The sequence below is a fragment of the Macrobrachium rosenbergii genome, chromosome 43 (genome assembly GCF_040412425.1).
Source record: "Macrobrachium rosenbergii isolate ZJJX-2024 chromosome 43, ASM4041242v1, whole genome shotgun sequence".
Classification (NCBI taxonomy): Eukaryota; Metazoa; Arthropoda; class Malacostraca; order Decapoda; family Palaemonidae; genus Macrobrachium; species Macrobrachium rosenbergii.
The window spans coordinates 43,018,424-43,038,393 of NC_089783.1; the positions used below are offsets into that span (position 1 = coordinate 43,018,424).

Consider the following 19,970-nt stretch of genomic DNA (forward strand, 5'->3'; position numbering starts at 1 on the left):
CATCCAAAGTAACTGATCTTTTCATATCTATTGACCCCATGTTTTGCATCACTGACCTTCCTTCCCTTTGTACTTGTTTGTGGTTCATGTGCTCCTTTGATTCCATACCATCCACATTTGTAATCATGGTGATGAGACAGTTGTCCTGTCAATACACAATGAAAGTATTAGCAGTAACTTGTGCTCCTCTTGTCAGCTGCAAAGTGCCAGTAGTGTGGATGAGAAGCTCCAAGAGTTCCTCTGAAAGGGCCACAGAATTATAAAAATTATCCATGAAGACAAGGTATCCCTTATTCAAATATGGTGCCAAAAGCCCAAACGCATTGTCTCAGTGTGAAACACCCCATGATAAATATGAAATTCCAGTGACACCTGCAATAAAGGATATATGAAAAAATGAACAAAATCCAGTAAAAAACAACACAGATATACTGTAGCACTTTTCCAGAAATGAAGAGATGCTTACCCTTTCATGACTGTGACATGACTGAGCAAGACTGTAGTCTCCTGTAAGATGTAAGCTCATTCACTAGCCTTCGCACTTGAGCTTTCATCATCCATCTATACACAAGAACTAAGAATGTGCAGATGATATGAAAAACAGTATTTCATTTACTTTTTTTTTTTTTAATGACATGTCAAAGCATCATCAAGTAGAGGGTTTAATGTTATTGGATGTTTCCGACATCATGAGTAGGTGAGGGAGTTAAAATGTATTTTAATTCACAATTTAAAGTTTCTTTATATTAATGAATATCCTATTAAAGACTAACAAAGCAAACAAAAATATTGTGAAAACTTTTAGTTTTCTATGACTTGAAAAATCAGATAATTGAGCACTTTAATCCACTTATCACAGTGGTGAATAAAGACGAAAAATAAAAATTATACAAACTTTATTTTTGGTATATAAAATAGTCTTGGTTTAGCTAATATTACGTTACATCAAGGAGCATCATAAGCAGGTACATGAAATAATCACTTCAAGAATAAAAGTACAGTACCATAAACCAACATTACAAGGTTTATGCATCTCAAAATATGACACCAAAAACTTGAAACTATCCTACAGTCTATAAAAAGAGTACACCATAATCAGAAAAAAGATAGGCACACGAAGATGGTTATATCTGCATGCACTTACCAATAATAAAAATTTGATTGGGCAAAAAATTAATACTGGTTAAAAATATTTCAATATAGTACTGGAATACATGGAAGTACACACTAGTATAAAACTAAAGTTTTTGAGCTAAAATGTTTTGTAAATCTGTTAATTTTGAACTGAAACTCTTTTCTCTGCTCAACTCAACAAAGTTTCTCATAAAGTCTTCCTTCAGTTTGCTCAGTGAATCTGGAGATGGAGAATTAAGAAGAGTGGAAAAAAATGACTGCCACATGTCCCTCCTCCAATACCTGGAAAAAATTAAATGGAAATATAAAACATATCCTCTAATAACTTGTTTATGTAAAAGACCAAACACCAATAAATCCACTGATTGAAACAATGTTTCTTTATTCTGCAGATTTTATATCTTACACAGAACTGTACCAGCAACTAACTTCACTTAGCAGTGAGCATACAATAGTTTGATTTGTGACTTTTTGCATAAACAATTTTCACTTGATTTTAACATTTTCATAAGAAAAAAAAAAATAACTGCCTAATCTTTAAAGAGTTCAGTAAACTGGTTTCTTCAGCTGAGTGGGATGCATGACAATGTAAAGATCTTATCTTACATATGGCTTAGGTATCTGTAAATGAGTAAGAAGTGTGTGTTCATAGTGTGGATAGATTACTCTTTCAATACTTGTGTATAAGGTGCTTCCTAAGAATTTTACACCCTTCAGTATGTTGTGACTCTTCAAGTGAATACTAAATGATTGCAATTTGATTTCATGACTGAATACAGCTTAGTGTAACTGTAATTGAGAATTTTAAGTGTAGAGAACGTTAAAGTATCTGCATGCTGCAACTGAGCTTAAAAAACAATAAGAGGTTGGCTCCTGGAGATTGTACACAGAACCAGGCTAACAAAGGACAAAAAGCCAAATAAGACAGTACAACTTGTCCAAATGACAATTCTGTAGTCCTGCAGAAGACATTGTTCTTCAGGTATGGGAAACTAGATTCCCTTTGGCTGCCTGGAGGATTACCAAAATATACAATACAGTAGTCCTATAAGAGCTGGAGAGGCAGGAACATGAAGTGAAAGTGAACCAAAACTTCAACATGGAATATTTGTTAGAGGGCCAGATTACAACAGGACATTTTTGATAACGTAGTTGCTTTTTTCATGGTCTACCAGACCTCCATGGTGACCAAACCAATATCAAAGAATTCTCTTCTAGTTGGTCTTTTTGGCCAGGTATTGTGTCATAATGGTTAACATTGTAACACGTGATGGAGTATGTAACTGGAAGCTGAACCCAGTTTTTCTAACATCAGAAGAACCTGCAAGAAAGAGAAGTGACTATTGCGCATGCGCATCCGCCCTCTTGTTTACAACCGGGCCATTAAAAGCCCAAGGAGCCATTATCTCTGTATGGTCTATAGCAAACGGTTCAAGTTGTTACCAGTGCTCCGAAAAAAATTGACTTTTTTCTCCATTTTCATTATCAAGGATCATGGAAACATCAAAAATAGCAAGATAAGTGCTTAATATTAACTTCCAGTTAAAAGTTCTAGTTTTCAACTTTTGTTATTGATAATTTGTGTTAAAGTCGGAACCCAGCTCGCTGACTGCTAGCCTACCTAGTTTTGTAAAGCGAAAATTGTTTTAAATTCTAACTACAGTAAATATTTTAACTAAAAGAAATGTTCCACTGTTCCACAACTTCTTATCAATATAGAAGATCCTTTCAGATTATATGATGTCTACAATAATCTAGGCAGTAAGTGAGAATAATTTAGACTAGATTAATGTGGATGTTGTCTGTAGCCATGTCCTTGGATTATGTATCCTAAGTGGCCTAGCTTAGACTGAGGACCCTAGGATCAGATAATAACAATATCTGGGCAAAATAAGTCGATAGCCAAACAATAAGGCTACATATTAGTATAAATTTTTTCCTTTTTTAAATAAGCCTGTGCACTTCAGCATGAGCTAAATAATCCAGGACTAGCCTAGGCATTACCTTATATCCAGTTAAGTGATAACTTTTTACGAAACATCCCATTTTTGGACTAAATTGTTAGCCTAGACCATGTAACCTAGGACTAGATGAAATAGTAATCTGTGCTGAATGAGATGGTAACCTAACCTTAAGGCTACATACTAATTGTGTTTTATGTAACCCATACACTTAAGTGTGAATTAAATAATCCAGATTAGGCAGTAGCCTGGATTAAAGTAAGTTAAAGCCTGGCTATAAGGTTACACATTAGTGATTACTAATTTATATAGAAGACCAAATAGCATAGGATTGGATATAAACAACAACCTGGGTTAGACAAATAATAGTAGACTAACTAGAAGGTTACATATTAGCAAGTTTTCTGTTTTTATATAGCCTAGCCTATGCATTTAAGAGTGATCTATAATAATCTGGATTAGGCAATACCCTATACTAGGTTAAGAAAGAACAAATAAGCCTAGGATTATATATGAACAGTATCCTAGGCTCAATAAAATAACCTAGTTTTTTACGACTCGGTAGCATATCTGTAAGGCTACGTGCTAGTAGGGTCTTATGTAGCCTATATCCTTAAAGGTGATATTAATCTAGAACAGGCAGTAGCCTAACCAGATTAAGTATGAACCCCTTTTTAAGGAATATCCTACTATTAGCCTAAAACATCGAAAGCCGAATATCAGATAAAAGGGTAGTCTTGGCCACATAAAACAGAAAACCAGATTATAAGAGAATTATTTTCTGTATACAGTAGTTTATATCATTAAGTTGTAAATAAGCCTAGAATAGGTTAAGCAAGAACCTTCTAAGAAATCCCCTGTTCTTAGCTTAACGTAGATTATACTAGAAGCATTATCTTAAGCTATGTAAAACAGTAGTTTGGGTTAGTTAAACAAATTAGTTCATAGCAGTTAGTCTGAATGGCATGACAATTGGAATGAAAAATTTCACTTGGCCATTACGAAAGGACTAACAGTGTATAAGTAATACAGCCATATACAGGTATGAAAACTAACCCAAACCTTAGAGGGTTTAACTTAACGTAGATACTTAATTACATGTATTACAACTGTACACTTGTAATCAAGTTAACCTGTAATATGGAAACTATATGAGAAACTACAGAAGTGTCCCACACTTAAAAACAATTAATACTAACTAGCTTCTAATAACAACTTGCTTTACATCGCTACAGGGCCGCCATTAGGCAGGATCCTCAGTTCATGTGTTCCGTGGCAAATTGCTCGGTTCACTTTTTGCCAGTGGGTACGGCCCATACCACCTGCCATGAGCATAGTCCTTGTAAAAAAACAAGGAAAATCTGCTTGGTCGCTAGATGGGGGTGAGATTTGTAGTATGCCCCTGGCAGCGAGTTTTAAGGATGAAACAGCTCCTTTTAAGCTGTCTCAATGGGTCCTAGGGCTCAGCAGGGGTGAGGAAGGGGGAGATTATATCTTTCCGGCAGCAGATATTTAACCCTATTCTCTGAACAACGTCAATGTTTGGGCCAAAAAGCAGTAACATCAATCCCCAATACCTCCCAGGTTAACCACACAGAGGAAGTAGAGGACCCTTTACATGGATTTGACATTCTTATTAAAAAATATGAAGTGGACATTGCCACTGAAATGGCCCTGCTGAACCCAGAAGGCTCAGGGACACAAATTTTAGCTAGCCATGGGAGAAACCTTCCAGAAGGAATTCTATTCCCCATGCAGCTATTGTTGCTGAATAGGATCTTTCCCCCAAAAGGGATCCTGGGATCCACCTTACTCAGACTGAAATGACTACCTTTTTGGAAGGGTATAGCAACTTGCCCAGGACTTCTGCCCCTTGATTAACAGGCAGTTAAAGTTCGTTACTGAAGCTCAGTTAGATTGCGCAAGCTCCCCCAAAAGGGATAAAGAGTTTGTGGCATTTAATCAGTTCCGTAAGGAAATTGAGTACCATCAAAGATGCCCTTGCCACAGAACGGCAATATATAAGGGACATGAAGCATGATTCTGAAAAGAAAAGCAAGTCAGTCATGTACTCCCGAAGTGTAAAAGTACTACATCCTGTAACCAAAAAGTGAGTGTAGATAAAAATGCTGCCCAAACAAGGTCTGATGTTAGAATTCTGACTGGAAATAACAAAAGGGTCAGTTCAGAATACAGACCTTCAGCTCAAAACATAATAGGGGCTCCAATGCTCACCCCTGACGATACTGATAATCCTTGGCAAGATGCCTTGATGTGCACTTCTCCCGATGGCAAGTATGTAACTAAATGGCAACTGGTACCATTTCACCAGCCACGGAGACACCACCAACAAAAACGGTTTTCTTACCTGTGCCTATAGCATTAAAAGCTATAGAAATCACCCTTTACCAGGTCAGTGAAAAATGGATCTCTACTTCCACTTTGAACACAGTAAGTAGCCCCAGCCTTCTGTCCCTTCACTTTCAAAAATATTAATCATGTGAAGACAGATTTTTAGAATTTGTAGTGACTAAAAACAAGACACAATGGCAGAATTAAAATCATCTACCATGGTTATCCCAGTTTTGGGAAATTCCACCAAGGAATGGACAAATCACCCTTTACCAGGTCAGAGAAAATGGATCCCTACCTCCATTTTGAATAAGACCTAAGTTGCTCACCAAGTAGCCCCAGCCTTCTGTCCCTTTACTTTCAAAATTATTAATCATGTGAAGCATCTGCCACAGTCATCCCAGTTTTGGGAAATTCCACCAAGGAATGAGCAATGCTGCAACTCCCTTCTGAAAGGAAAAAGCTCCCTTTAGATATAGCTACTCAGCAGTTCGAGACCCCTATGAGAAGACTCTCAGAAGGGACAGCCTCGTCAGAATTTTATGCTAGGCTCCGACTCCTTAGTATTATAACCTCTACCACCTTGCTGGAAGTTGCCATCTAAAGGCTTCCAGACGATCCCAGGATAATTTTTGCTGTTGAGGCCAAAGTCTATATGAGAACTGATGGGAAGCACCTTGTGACTTCCTAGAATGGCACATAAAAGCACGAATGGAAGCATTGGAGAGGTCCATCAAATCACTCTCCAATGTCACTGCATTATTACATTCTAACCCTTTCTGTAAGGACTTTTGAAGAGTCTGTTGTGGCTCAACTCAACGAGCATGCCCGCCAACAGAATTGTACAGTGTACAGTGTACACTCTTCTGGGGAAAGGGGAATTCAAGAAACGAGCCCAAAATTTCCCTTTACCCAACCACAAAAAAGGCTCTTTGATCAAAAATCACCCCCAAAAGTTTTCCTAAAAAAACAGGTAGGTGGTCAAAAGGGCCAATTCCCTAAATGGACAACATTAGCAAGGACATCCCTTTTTCACAAGGTCCAAAACCAACCTTATAGGGGGGGAAAAAGGAAAAACAACACCTGGAATGTCTATCAAAGGCAAAGGCAGAGGAGGAGGCAGATACCAAGAGGAATTATATTGGTTTTGGTTGGGGGTTGGCTTCGATGACATCACAGACAATGGAAGTTTTCCCTGTGGGGACAGCATTATTTATATGTGCAGAAAGTCCCTGTTAATGGGGCCTATATAGAAACATGCGTATATTCGCCACTACGTACGTCTCTTCAGTGTCCTCAAAAAGGATTCCTCCAAAAGAAGAGTGATCCTCAACCAATCAACACTGAAAAAGCACATTGTTTGCCAAAAGTTTCGGATAATTACCACTGCCTAAGTACATTGAATCATTCCAAAAGGGACTTAGTTTGTATAGATCTGAAAGATGCATACTGGCACATCCTATAGCTGTTCCCTTCCGCCCCTTCCTAAGGTTCTGGATAGGAAAAGATGCGTACAGATTCAAAGTCATGCCCTTTGGGCTAAACATTGCCTAAAGAATATTTTACAAAATTAGCAACTGTATTTTTTCAAGAACTCAAACAAAAAGATCTGGGGGCCCACAGGGAAAGAGTGCTTGAAAAACCTAAGAGCAATGGTCAACAGACTACAGTACAGTCAAAAGGTTTTATAATACACTGTACTTGAAAACGTCCTGCCTCGCGCCCAGCAGACACTTTCAGTAGCTGGGACTGTTGGGATACTCTTCATGGCCTGTTGTCTCTCCCCGTCATACTCAAAACAGAATAAGGCAAGTTCTCAAAAGGTTCCTTGCACAACCCAGAGTTTCCAGATGGTAATCAGAATGCATAATAGGCCTGCTGCAGTTCTCATCAGTAATAGATCCAATAATTAGATTGCAACTAAAAATGTTAACAAATTCTGGCTATCGCATGCAAGAAAAAAAAGATGCAAAACTGACCTCATCAAAGAATCAAGAGTTGGGGAGATACATCGGCCTTAGATGCGGAAGGAATCTCTGGCGAAACAGGTCACCCCGACTCCTCCATCTGTATGAGTGACAATGTACACAGATGCCTTGTTGACAGGTTGGGAGGATCATCAGGTAGCAAGGGGGTGATCAGCTACACAGCAATTTTATATCTTCCTTGCAGGTTCTTTTGACGTTGGAAAAGCTGGATTCAGCTTCGCTGAAGATAAGGGAAAGTGCCCTCTTGTCTTTGAGTCCATTATATACTCCATCACATGTTATACTGTAATGTTAATCATTACGACACAATACTTGGCCAAAGAGACCAACTGCAAGAGAATTCTTTGATATTAGTTTGGTCACCATGGAGCTCTGGTAGACCATGGAAGACAACTTGAGGACTCAACAGTGACTACCAAAAATAGGTTTTTCCTAAGTCATAACCTGTTTTCTTGCTAACCATGCCTGGTATGAAGGCTTTACAAAAGAACACACCATGATCGCATGAAATAGGATCCTCAAAAAAAAAAAAAAAAAAAAAAAAAAAAAAAATTATAAGCAATTAAGCAAACACAGTATACAGGGGTTCTCACCTTTTCATTGTGCCTTGTTTTAGTTCCCATTTTCCATTTGAATTTTTCTTGACATCCATATACGAACCAAACAGGAAGCAATAAGCAATAGCAGCTACCCCATAATAGTCTGTCTCATACGTCCAAGGTTTTCCTTCCCTCATTTCACAACATGTGAAGCCTTCTGTTGTTACCTGGATTAGATATTAAAAAAAAGTTAACGAAAGCAAAGTGAATTTTTTTTTTTTTTTACAGTACTCTTAGTAACATCTATCTGGATATATTTTCTAACTTTTAACATAACAGAAATAATGGTATGAACATTAATTACGTAAGAACACAGGGTATATAACCCACCAACACTCAAGTGACAAATTACCGTTTCATTAGTGTTAAGTGTATATATATATACAGTGAACCCCCGTATTCGAGGGGGATGCGTCCCACACCCCCCACAAATAGCTAAAATCCGCGAATACTTAAAACCCCTCTAAAAACACTTAGAACTGCCCATTTTGATAGTTTAAACACAGAAAACCCCTGTAAAAATGCATATACCTCAGTATTTTAATAGCTTTATCACAAAAAGTGCATTTATTCATGAAAATTATATGAAAATACAATAATTAGTGAATATTTCTCAGTGAAAAATACAGCGAATGGGCGAATTTTCCGCAAATAATGGCTAGATATGTTCCACAGAGAAACCATGCAATGCGTGAGTCCATGCGAATCACGGGGTTGACTGTATATATATATATATATATATATATATATATATATATATATATATATATATATATATCTATATATATATATATATGTACACACACATAATATATATATATATATATATATATATATATATATATATATATATATATATATATATATATATATAAACTCAAGAATTTGCAATATTTGACAATAAATTTTGTTCTAATAGCTGCCATCTTGGATCTATGACTCATCTCTGTTTCCTCCATCCTATTCAACAAGAGCAAATGGTCCATTTGGGGAATGGTGAAGAGAGAAATAAATTCCTGCTCCCTTTGCTTGCATCCCAACAACTACATTACAGTAGTTTTGTTTGTAGTGAGGGATATCAGTTCAGTGAAAATGGAAATAGCTTTAAATTTCTGGTTAGAAAATATACAGAGAAAACCATTTTTCTAATGGATGCCTAATGTGATTAACTTGTAATTTAAATGCATCTGCAAGAAAAAGATAATAAAAAATTTCAAGAAGTTACAAAACAAGAAATTTCAATTTCTGTGTGCTGAGCACACCAAGAGCATACTAACTAACCATCTATCTACCTACCTGCTCAACCCACAAACCATTAAGATTAGAAGCATTAATACCACAAACTTACTTGCAATATACTGTTATAGAACAACTTAAAACTGGAACCATAACTGACTGACTCCTTAAAGTCTTGCTGTGGTTATCATCCATGCTATATAAAAGCAAATGCTAGGAATACTTGGTTAAATTAACTATTATATAAACTGGAGAGAGAGAGAGAGAAAAAAAATCTGTACTCAAACCCCACTCCGTGCACAATCATCAACAATAAGTGCCAACCAACTCTACCCTTCACTCTTTATGACAATACTAGGAAAATATAAATGAATACTTCATTTAAGAAAACATGACATCATTCTTGTGATCCTGAAGTAAACTGTAATTTCTAAGGTAAAACAATAATGCTGGTGGTATTTTCTAAAACCCCTATTATAGTTATCAAAGATAGTTTTTCTTATCAGCTTTGATTTAAATTTACTTGTTATATTAATATTGGATAAAAATGAATAAAAAAAAAAATAGTTCCAGAATACCATGGTATTTTTATTTGCCATTCTCCAAACCTAACACTTTCAACTAAAGTGGCTGTCCGTTCAGTCACCTTCATGAGAAAAGGAAATATACTTACAAAAAGTAAACAAATATAATTTAATGTAATAGGGATATCTGCTATATATATCCCAATCATTGAAAGAATTATGAAAGTGAAGTTATGAAGCCAAACACTGTGGGTATTAAAGGTGAATGCAATGATGGATGATACAAGAAATGTATAAATATGTATGCACCTCTTGTATGTTTATGTTGTCTGTCAATGTTTATTTATTTATTTTAACAATTTCTGTAGAAACTTACAAGCTACAAATGATGTCTGTAGTGGTGGCTATGTGCATGGTAAGAATTTTAAACTGATCTAAACTCAAGGTCTAAATACATCATTATTGGCTTGTATGTTTCCTTGTGGTATGTTTCCTTGTGATATGCTATTAGTTCACTTTATTAAAATTAGTTTCTTACCACTTCTGTAAATGTTGATCCTTCTGGCAACAATTGCATGTCAATACTTCTTCCAAAGTCTATAAGTTTCAGTGAAGATGGACACTGTTCAAAAACATCTTTGGGTGTGCTTGCTGTACAATTGATCTTTGGCATACCCCTGATCATGAAATTGTCAGGCTTAATGTCTGCATGGATTATATTACAGCTATGAAGGGCTTCAACAACTGACATTACTTCAATCATGAACAGAATCACTATTCCTTCAGGTAAGGTACTTCTTGAAAGCTTGTACCTGCCAAAAATAATTATGACATATGTAGACAAAAAACATTTGTAAACAACCATAGATAAGAATACAGACATTACAAATATTCAGTAATATGCATCACAACAATCAATAAAATAATAAGTTACTACTGACCGATTAACAACGTCTAGTAAGGTGCCATGCTTGTGATATTCATTTACTAATATGGAGCCATTAGTAAAGAAGTATCCACGATTGACTCTCATCATCGAATCTAATACATCTGTTTTATATTCCTGGGCTTTTAACCGACTCCGCAGTTCATGACATATATAAAACTCCCATGGCCATGATGGCTTTTGAAGTTTCAAAATCATCTGTAATAAAAAATGGTCTTTTTATAATTAATAAAATCAACCAAACCTATTTTCAATGTAAAATTACATGTTTTCAAAGTATGGTACCAAGAAAATAATAAATATATAATATGAGAAAATTCTATTGCCAAATATGCTCAAATATAAACTGCTATCTTAATAGAGATGACCCATAAAGAATTTACAATATCATTCAGAAATGTTACTCAAGAGAGATGACCTACTTTCTCAGTGAGCAGCATAACTATAGCATGAGTAGTTTCATTTAGTGTATGTATTCTTCTCTTCTCCAAAATTATTATAACTGCATAATCTAAGTTCGATAACCTTCAGGTTATCATTTTTTATCAGTTGTTCTGCCTTTACTGCCAGTCACTATATTGGTGCTTACAACATCTTTAAGCAAAGACACTCTCACTTATAATGTTATGAAATACTCTTCTCAGAGAGGGAACTAACTGATGACTTGAACAGGTCACTCAGGGTCCCAAGAGGGCTGTTCTGACATACCAATAATCTCAATCAGCAAGACAACCAATAGTCAGTATTGCCGTATACTGAACCACCAATTCATCAGTCATAAATGTAATATTAACTCTGCCTCTTCAAAAGAGAATCAGAACATTTCCTACAGTGTGGCAAATTTTGCCATTCCCTTTCATATACCACCCCTGCTTCCTCAACTTTTGGAACACACTGTCCCTCAGCCAGCTATTGAGATAACAAAAGGAGAGCCCCTGGTTTCTATTGAGGACCACTAAAACCAAAATTGTAGCAACTTCTTATAAATTTTCTCAAGTAGCAGAATGGATTGGGAAATTTAGCAATATCCCCAGCCTGAACCATACAAACAAATGTGTTGAATTATCAATATATCCTGTTTCTTATTACCGTACATATCCTGTTCACCACATCGAAGTCGAGCTTACAGACTACATAAACTCCATATAAGATATTCTATTCTCAGAAAAAACTGTAAACCAGTCTTAACAATTTCCTTCAAATACCTAATTGAAATAATAGCGTCAAACCCTAAGTCATAAATTAACCCTTTCGAAACAAAAATGAAATTTGAAAATTAATCTTATGGTACCTAAAGTGTCCCTCTGATAAACAAAAATATAACCTTGTTCACCTAATTCTCTACTTAAAACTTGACCAATGCAAGTCTAGTCACACGAATACAGTACAGTCACTGATCAATGCAAGTCTAAAGACATGAAGACACTGATGCAAGTCGTGATGATACGCCTTTGTTCAGTTGATCCACAAGTACTAACTATTCTATCCTCTTGAAGAATAAAACCTTGCTAAATCTTTATACAGATCATTTTAATGTCTTTATGTCACTCTCCCTTTACAAGGCTGGAAATGTAATGATTTCTCTTCATTCCCTTTTATCTTGCAGATTTTTTGTCTGAAGTCTCATTTGGTCCAAGTTTCCTATTATATCCAGTATTTTCTCAGCTTTCCTACTGGTTTTCATCTTGCCCTCCCACTCTTAATACCAACCTCTGGACATTCTCTTATCAACTACCTCATGTCCCATGATCTTCCCATGTACTTTTGTCAAGAATTTCACAATACTGTAGTTAAACCTAAACATCTTGGTATACTGTCTTAGACAGGATATTCACCAAGCCAATTAGGTGTGACAGCCAGTAGTACTTCAGGACACCCATACCTCCATGTGTGCCAGATACGCAATGGATGAAGGTTATGAAAAGGATTGGCCTACATCCTTCCAAATGGATAAAACATGACTTGCTGCAACTTATTGTATGTTAGTTTTATAAGTTAGTCATTATTTTATTTTCTGCATTGATGAAGTGACTGGCCCTCAACATATAAACAAAAAACTTATGGGGAACAACTTGTAAATCTTGAAAAGGTGTTCCAATAATATCAAAGGCCTGCTCAAGGGATGGCATGTCTCCAGATTGAAATTAAAAGCCATCAAAGTCAAGAAAACTTGAAACTACAATCTTTATCTTGATTCCACAGGAGATATTCCTTAATGGACAGAGAAGACCACTTTTATCTGAAATGCCAAGGTAAAATCAACAGTCTCAAAGAAACAGTCCTGAGGGTCAAATTCAGTAAATAGGAATCTGCAAGGGGACCTGGTTGAGGATAAACAATACCACAGTTTCAACTAGGAAGTTAAGTAGTTGCCAGATGAATCAACTGGGCAAAATGATGAAACAGCTAAGAAATGTTCCTACCAATCCCTAAACCTGCTAGTTCAGGAACAAGTCTGCTAGTTCAGGAACAGAAGATTCAATTGGAAAAGTACCTATTTTGTTGCTCTAAGTAACAATGCCTATTTTCCTTGTAAAGAGAAGTGGTAAAACTGCAAAGGATAGTGATAACTGCTCATGTGATTTCAAAAAGCAACCCTCTTACAAATTATGCACGATAACCTCCGTGCATGAAGAGGAGGAGCCTTTAGATGAATGAAAATTGTGCAAGTGAGGCTAATTCCAAAGTGCCATTCAAGTAGGAAAAACACTGAAATTGTCTATGAAAAGATCTACAAGGTCCAGAAACCACTCCTGCAGCTAAAAGGACAAAATGAAAAGTCATCCACGAGTTTGCTGAAGACCGAACTTCATCAGGACCTTCCTTACAAGTAAAAAAGGAGGAAAAGGCATAAAAATCCAGGCTGTCCCAGGCCTGGAGCATAGGTTCCACTGCCTGACCTGCTCGGTCTGGCAGTGAAAAGCCATGTGGTGGTGTGGAATTCACTAACATGATGAATGAACCCAGCAAGAGAATCTCCTCTACCCACCAGAATGCAAGCAATGACCAAGTGAAGAAACCATTCTTAACTGTTCACCAACAGGTTGCATCTCCTGGAATAAACCTTGGCACTAAGGAGAAGTGGTTCTCCTCTCATCAGAATACAGATCTTGACAGCCAGACAGTATTCCTTCTTGATTCAACAAGTAAGCAATGGCAGTAGTATTGTATATTTCTAGTATGGGCATTTTGCTTTGAACAATGTTACATGCATACTCAAGTAGCATAACTTGTTTTTACTATTATCTATGATCCCATATTGCCATCTTTTATAAGCTGTATTCTTAGAACTGTTTAGTACCCTGAAGGCAACTTTATAATACATGATGAAAGTCTTGGGTCTCCCTTTATTTTCATATGAGGATCTCTTATATCCTTAAGGGATATTAAGAGTTTATAATACAATGTCTTGGTTGGCTAGTAATAAGCTCTCGGGGAGTGGTAAGGGGACAGAAAATGACAGAAGAATGGATCCAGCCTAATCCACTGATTTCACCTCAATTGTAAAACTCACAATGAAAAATGCAGATGCCTAGCCCTTCCTTTTTCCCACTGAGAAGACCAATCTGCATTGTCATCACAAAGGGAAAGACTGACATAGACCTTACCTTGTCAATGAGAACAAAATTTATGTGGGTCTACAGAGGTAGGAGATATGAAGTGATCACATGCTCACCCACGACCCTCAAATTTACCTTGCTTATTTACTTTCCATGAGAAAAACATGACAACTGATGCAATAACAAAAATGGACAAATAAAAATCAAGCATAAAGAGCAAAGAAACAAAGGAATGTACACTCAGATACATCCATCCAAGCGAGAGGTAAGAGTGGTAGCACTTCACAATACAGTCAAAATATAAAGAGAAGCATTAGATAGCATGTGTTAGTACACCCATTCACTCACTAGCATCACTATACAGCTAAGCTTGTAATTACACTCATTCACCAGTTCAGCTACACATGAAAGACATTCTCCACTTAAAAGGCATTTGTTTGTATTCCCGTAGGAACAAAAGGACCAGCCTCCACAGCGAGAATTTGAGAGAAGGGGAAATCAGGGTGGAGATGGCTAGTACCCAAACTCTCTCTCATTACATCCAAAAGAAAAGATGGGAAATGTAGTGACCCCTTGTAAATATGAAAAGTGGCATTCCTATGGAATAAGTTACCTTATTGTTAAAGAGACAGATCTTAGTTTGTTGAAAAAAACTGACACACAATACCATGGACGAGAGTGACAAAAATTCTGAAAAGGCAAAATTTCAAGTTAAGCATGGGTGGTTTGACCATTTTATGAAATGTAAAAAACTGTATATCCTAAGTAAGTTGAAAGGTTTATTTTCCCTACACTAAGGCTGCTGCAGTGCAGTTTCCCAGAAAACTTGTCGAATTCTTTTGATGGTAGTATAGGGATAAATGCCAATTACAGCTTTTATTTCTAAAAGGGAAAAGCACATTAAGGGGAATAAAATATCAAAGGAACTGTTTATGCTAGAGCTTATTATGTTTTGAAGCTATTCCTTACACCTTAATCCAAAAACTAAGTGCACTTGAGGGTGCACACAAGACTATGCTTCTCATCTTTTGTTCACACCTTGGTGGCTGAAATATTCAAGTGGCACCCACAAAGTATATGGTGAATTATATTTCCCCAATCACTATCAAACAGAATCAATAAAAAAAAGCCTTAACATGCATTCCTTTGCCAAATACAACTTCCCTGTTGCAGTCTAGCAAACAATACATATGAGCAACAATCAGGGGCTACAACATGCAAAACAATGTTTCATTGCAAATTGTTGATAAAATGCAAAAATATAACATTTGCAAGAAATATGGAAGCATAAAATATGGTCCTTTCAAATGTAAATAGGCTTACAATGTCAATTAAAATTATTATCAATGGAATTCTCAATAAATCTGTTGTTTAGACAATGTTAGACTTGAAGAGGAGGATGAAGATTTTCTTGAAGTCTTAGTCTCAAACTGATGAAATTAAAGGAAGGGAAAATAAAGGATTTGCTTTGAATGTAAATGCACCCATTTTATAATGCTTACAAAGTATAACTAACTCTGAAGGCTATTTAGTTTAAATCTAACCTAGAGGATGCAGAGTACTGCAGTCACAAATTACTCTAGAAGAGTAACTCTGTGAGACCGCAATCAAACATCCTTTCATTTTGTAAGGATTTAGCTATACTTCTCAATGGGTAAGAAGTTGAGATTGCAATCAAACATCCTTTCATTTTATAAGCATCAGCTATACTTCTCAATGGGTAAGAAGTTATCATTAATTCCAAAAGGCAATCCTACCCCATATTTTTCTGTACACCATACATGAATCAACCCTAATGTACTACTGCCTCTCCTAGCAACATTCTAAACACTTCTCAAAATCATTCCATCCAGGAGCCCTCTACTGCCACCACCCTGATTAACACTTCCAGTATGTTCACTGCCTTCACTATTATGACAAGTTCAGTTGTAAAACTTACTGTTACTAATCTACAAAGTATATTTTAATTAATCACTTACATTTATTACTAGCTTTTCATGGTAGTATTAGGTATTTTTACGGTACCCAAACTATGATTCTGGCTTATTTTCAAGAGCCAAGGAACCATCATGAATTTCTTCCTTCAAATTAATAGTAATTACAAAATTTTGCTTAGCAAACTTTTATATAAATGAATTATGCATGTAAGGTAGGAAAAAACTGCATTCATATAAGAAAATATACTAGTGAAAGAGAGACTGTATAATACTGAAATCTGCTGGTAGGAACACAATTGAAAAAGGTCTTATGACCACAATACATCAGACAGTTCCAAGAAATGCATGAAATAATCCTATATGGATTAGACTGAGAGGTTATCATGCAATAAATAGCTACACTAGCATCCTCACCTGATGTTCATCATCATCATCATCTTCATCTTTACCATCAACATCAGTAGGAAAAACTGTTACATTAAGAGGGTCAAGTGTTGCAGCTTGGAAGACTTTAGCATATGCTCCTTCACCTCGCAAACGGCGAACATAAAACATTTCCTTCCCCAAGGTCAGCTGAAATAAGAATGAGAGGTACAATACGCAGCTACAAGTATGTAAGTTTTTTTTTTTTTTTTTTGTTACAATGGCTTGCGCACCACTTAGATCACAGTTATATTTAGTTGATCCACTTGTTTGAGTAAAGGATGACCACTGAACCAAATTTTTGTCTCTCATCATTTGAGCATCAATTATTTTTTGGCATTTTATTAGTTTCCTTGACTCTGTATGCACAATTAGTTTTACTGTTTTCTATCATCAAAATCAAATATGTAAATATCGATGTAGTAGTGATTAATAATATTATTAGGCAGTTTGATCATGAAACTGGTAAAATGAGGGATGAATTCTACATTACAATAGTATATATATTGGAATTTTAATGGAAAAAGAACCAGGAAAATATTTCAAGTTACAAACGATATGGGCCTTTGGCCAAAGGGACTATCCCAAATAACTCTTAGGATTACTATGAAGATATGCCATTACCACTGACTCAGATTAACTTTATCATAAACATTAAAATTTTCAAGTAAGCTCTTCCTTTTCCGGCATCAAATGTGACAAGTTCTCTCCTCTCTCTTGAGCATTTTGTAACCTTAATTCCCATCTGGTCTGGGCCTAGGTCTAGGGCTTTTCTTATGACTTGTAAAATTCATAGAGTATTGACTGCGTGAGTTAAGCACAAGTCTCTGAACTACTTCTGGTACAGACACTTTTTACTTCATGTATGACTTACTACAATTACTGGGAAAATCCGAACACGACAATAATGCACCCTAAGCCCACTAACTAGTCTTAATCACATCCATGGTGATAATGTGCTGATCAAGCTTACAATCAAACCTCAAAGTCAAATTACCCAAAATCCAAACACTGAGACTTTGATGCCACTTTGGCATACAATTTCTTAAAAATTTCTATTATATACACAAACAAAGAGACTAAGGTCACATCATAAGATGTTTGCTATATGCACTTGGTCCAATGTGCTAAGCAGGACATATATAACTGTTTATATATTGAATATTACATTTTTAATACATATTCTTGTTTCATCAGGATTTATCAACTAAATTATATACGCATATACTTATCACGGTGTTTTCATGCATATTTTCATAATACACACCAACACCCATACTAGCAATATTTCTTGCTCTTTTCTCCTTAAGTTAAGATCTCTACAAATTAATGTTTTCTAAAGCTTCAGTAAGCATTAGTAAAAATGCAAGTATTACTGGAAATGTAATTTACTATAGCTTTGCACAATGCAAAAACCATTTACTGTATATCTATTTCAATTTAAGTAAATAATGCATTTACTTTATCTTTTCCTTATCTGAACAAACTACAGTACAATAAAATAAAACATAACCATTCAAACTCAAAACACTAACTTTAGTATCTTTCCATGAACAGTAAATCTATGGAAAATAATCAAGGCAGCAACAGGCCACAGTTATACTGTGTATATTATATATTTTATTCATTTTTAAAACAAATGGAAGAAATTTATCAGCTACTTAAAATTCATCACCTGAATTCATTTGACTGACAAAAGTTTGGTCTGATGTTCTAGCATGGGAAAAATCATTCATTTAGACTTATTTTTTTTAACTTAATATAATCATTCATTCAGACTTTTTTTTAACTTAATATAATAAGTTTCACATTAACACCAAAACCAGCTTCTATCATAAAAAGTAAATCTGCACCAAACCTCACACAAAATTATCACAGCACATGAAGTCAATCAATGGGAATCAGAGCAAACTCTTGGGGAGACAAGATGCAAGTGGGTGGAACACCTGATAATAGTTTAGCTCACATCTTTTGGTATTCTTTTTTAGCTTATACCTTTTTCATTTTTTAAAACAAATTGCTGATTATGATCTGGTCGTTTTTATTTCATGACCAGGTCAAAAACACTAAAACTGTTCTTATACAGTAATACCCCGAACTTGCTCAATTCAAGTTGTGCAAATTCACAGACATGCAAACTTTTCATTGGAACCTAACTGTCACACACAAGTTTTTCACAAACACGCGAACAATGCGAATACTGAGAAACCCTGCAAAAGTGTTTATGTTTAATTTTTTTTTTTGTAATTTATAAATTTTCAAGCTTTTATGTGTAAATTAAATAACATTAAATAATAAAAGTAATAATTTCTCTCTCTCTCTTTTACTGAGATGAGAGAATTTTTATGGTATATGTATATATTTGTTTTGTATAAACAAATTTTTTTACCTAATAATAAGTATTAATTTTCAAATAATAATAATAATCTGTAATTATAAAATTCATATGTGATATGTATAATAAAAAAAAAAAACTTTCCCTCATCTTCTGTTCGAAGCTCGAAGGCAATGTCAGACAAGTCAGTTTAACATGACAAGAAGGGAGTGTTGTTGGTTAGTGGGGAAAAGGTTTCCTAGAAATTCTCTCTCTCTGTCCGTAATAATTAAAAAAAAATTTCACTCAAGTAAGGACAACTGTTATCGCTCTCTCTCTCGTTCGTAGTTAGAACAACCTACGTATTACTGTTTCTCTGTATGTCTTTAACTGTACAGCAGATAATCTTAAATTGATCTAATTTTATCTGTACCATCTTCAAACTGTAAATGTACCTTTTTAAAACATAGAGACATAGAGCACTTCAGAACAAAGAGAAAGAGACAGAATAAAGAAGCTTGTAAAAACGAGGTTGAGAACACTTCCAAAAATAGATTGGTGGAATGGGGAGAGAGAGAAATAGTATACTAAGCTTCACAGTACCCTATATTTTTATGTCAACCATTTATTTCTTTTTTAAGGGTAATGTATTAAGCCAACTTTTAAATGAAATTACAGTAACTTTAATTTTATTTAAAATATAGTTTAATACTGAATTTCCTTCTTTTGATATCTAACGTAAGAATAACTTATCTCTTATGTTATTCTCTCTGTCTCTGCAACGATTCATATATAATTTAACTTGATATTTCAAGTAAGGACAATATCTCTCTCTCCCTCTCTCTTGTGTGTTATTCTCTCTCCATAATAACTGATAAATAATTTCACTCTCTTAAGTAAGGACAACCCTTATCACTCTCTCTCTCATTCATAGTTAGCACTCACACATTTTTACAACTTATTTTTTCTCTGTGCATCTTTATCTAATTTTACCTG

General features: G+C 35.4%; 1 protein-coding gene across 2 annotated transcripts in view; it reads right to left on the reverse strand.

Annotated features, from left to right (window-relative positions):
• Positions 1 to 879: 879 nt before the first annotated feature.
• Positions 880 to 19,970, reverse strand: part of BubR1 (Bub1-related kinase) — a 73,979-nt gene continuing 54,888 nt past the window's right edge. For both annotated transcript variants that reach the window (XM_067087079.1, XM_067087080.1), the window contains exons 22-26: positions 16,652 to 16,810; positions 10,736 to 10,938; positions 10,333 to 10,606; positions 8,029 to 8,201; positions 880 to 1,416 (exon numbers count right to left, since the gene is read on the reverse strand). In XM_067087079.1, coding sequence (XP_066943180.1) covers positions 1,239 to 1,416; positions 8,029 to 8,201; positions 10,333 to 10,606; positions 10,736 to 10,938; positions 16,652 to 16,810 — 987 coding nt within the window. In that variant the 3' untranslated portion in view covers positions 880 to 1,238. The remainder of the gene's footprint in view (positions 1,417 to 8,028; positions 8,202 to 10,332; positions 10,607 to 10,735; positions 10,939 to 16,651; positions 16,811 to 19,970) is intronic.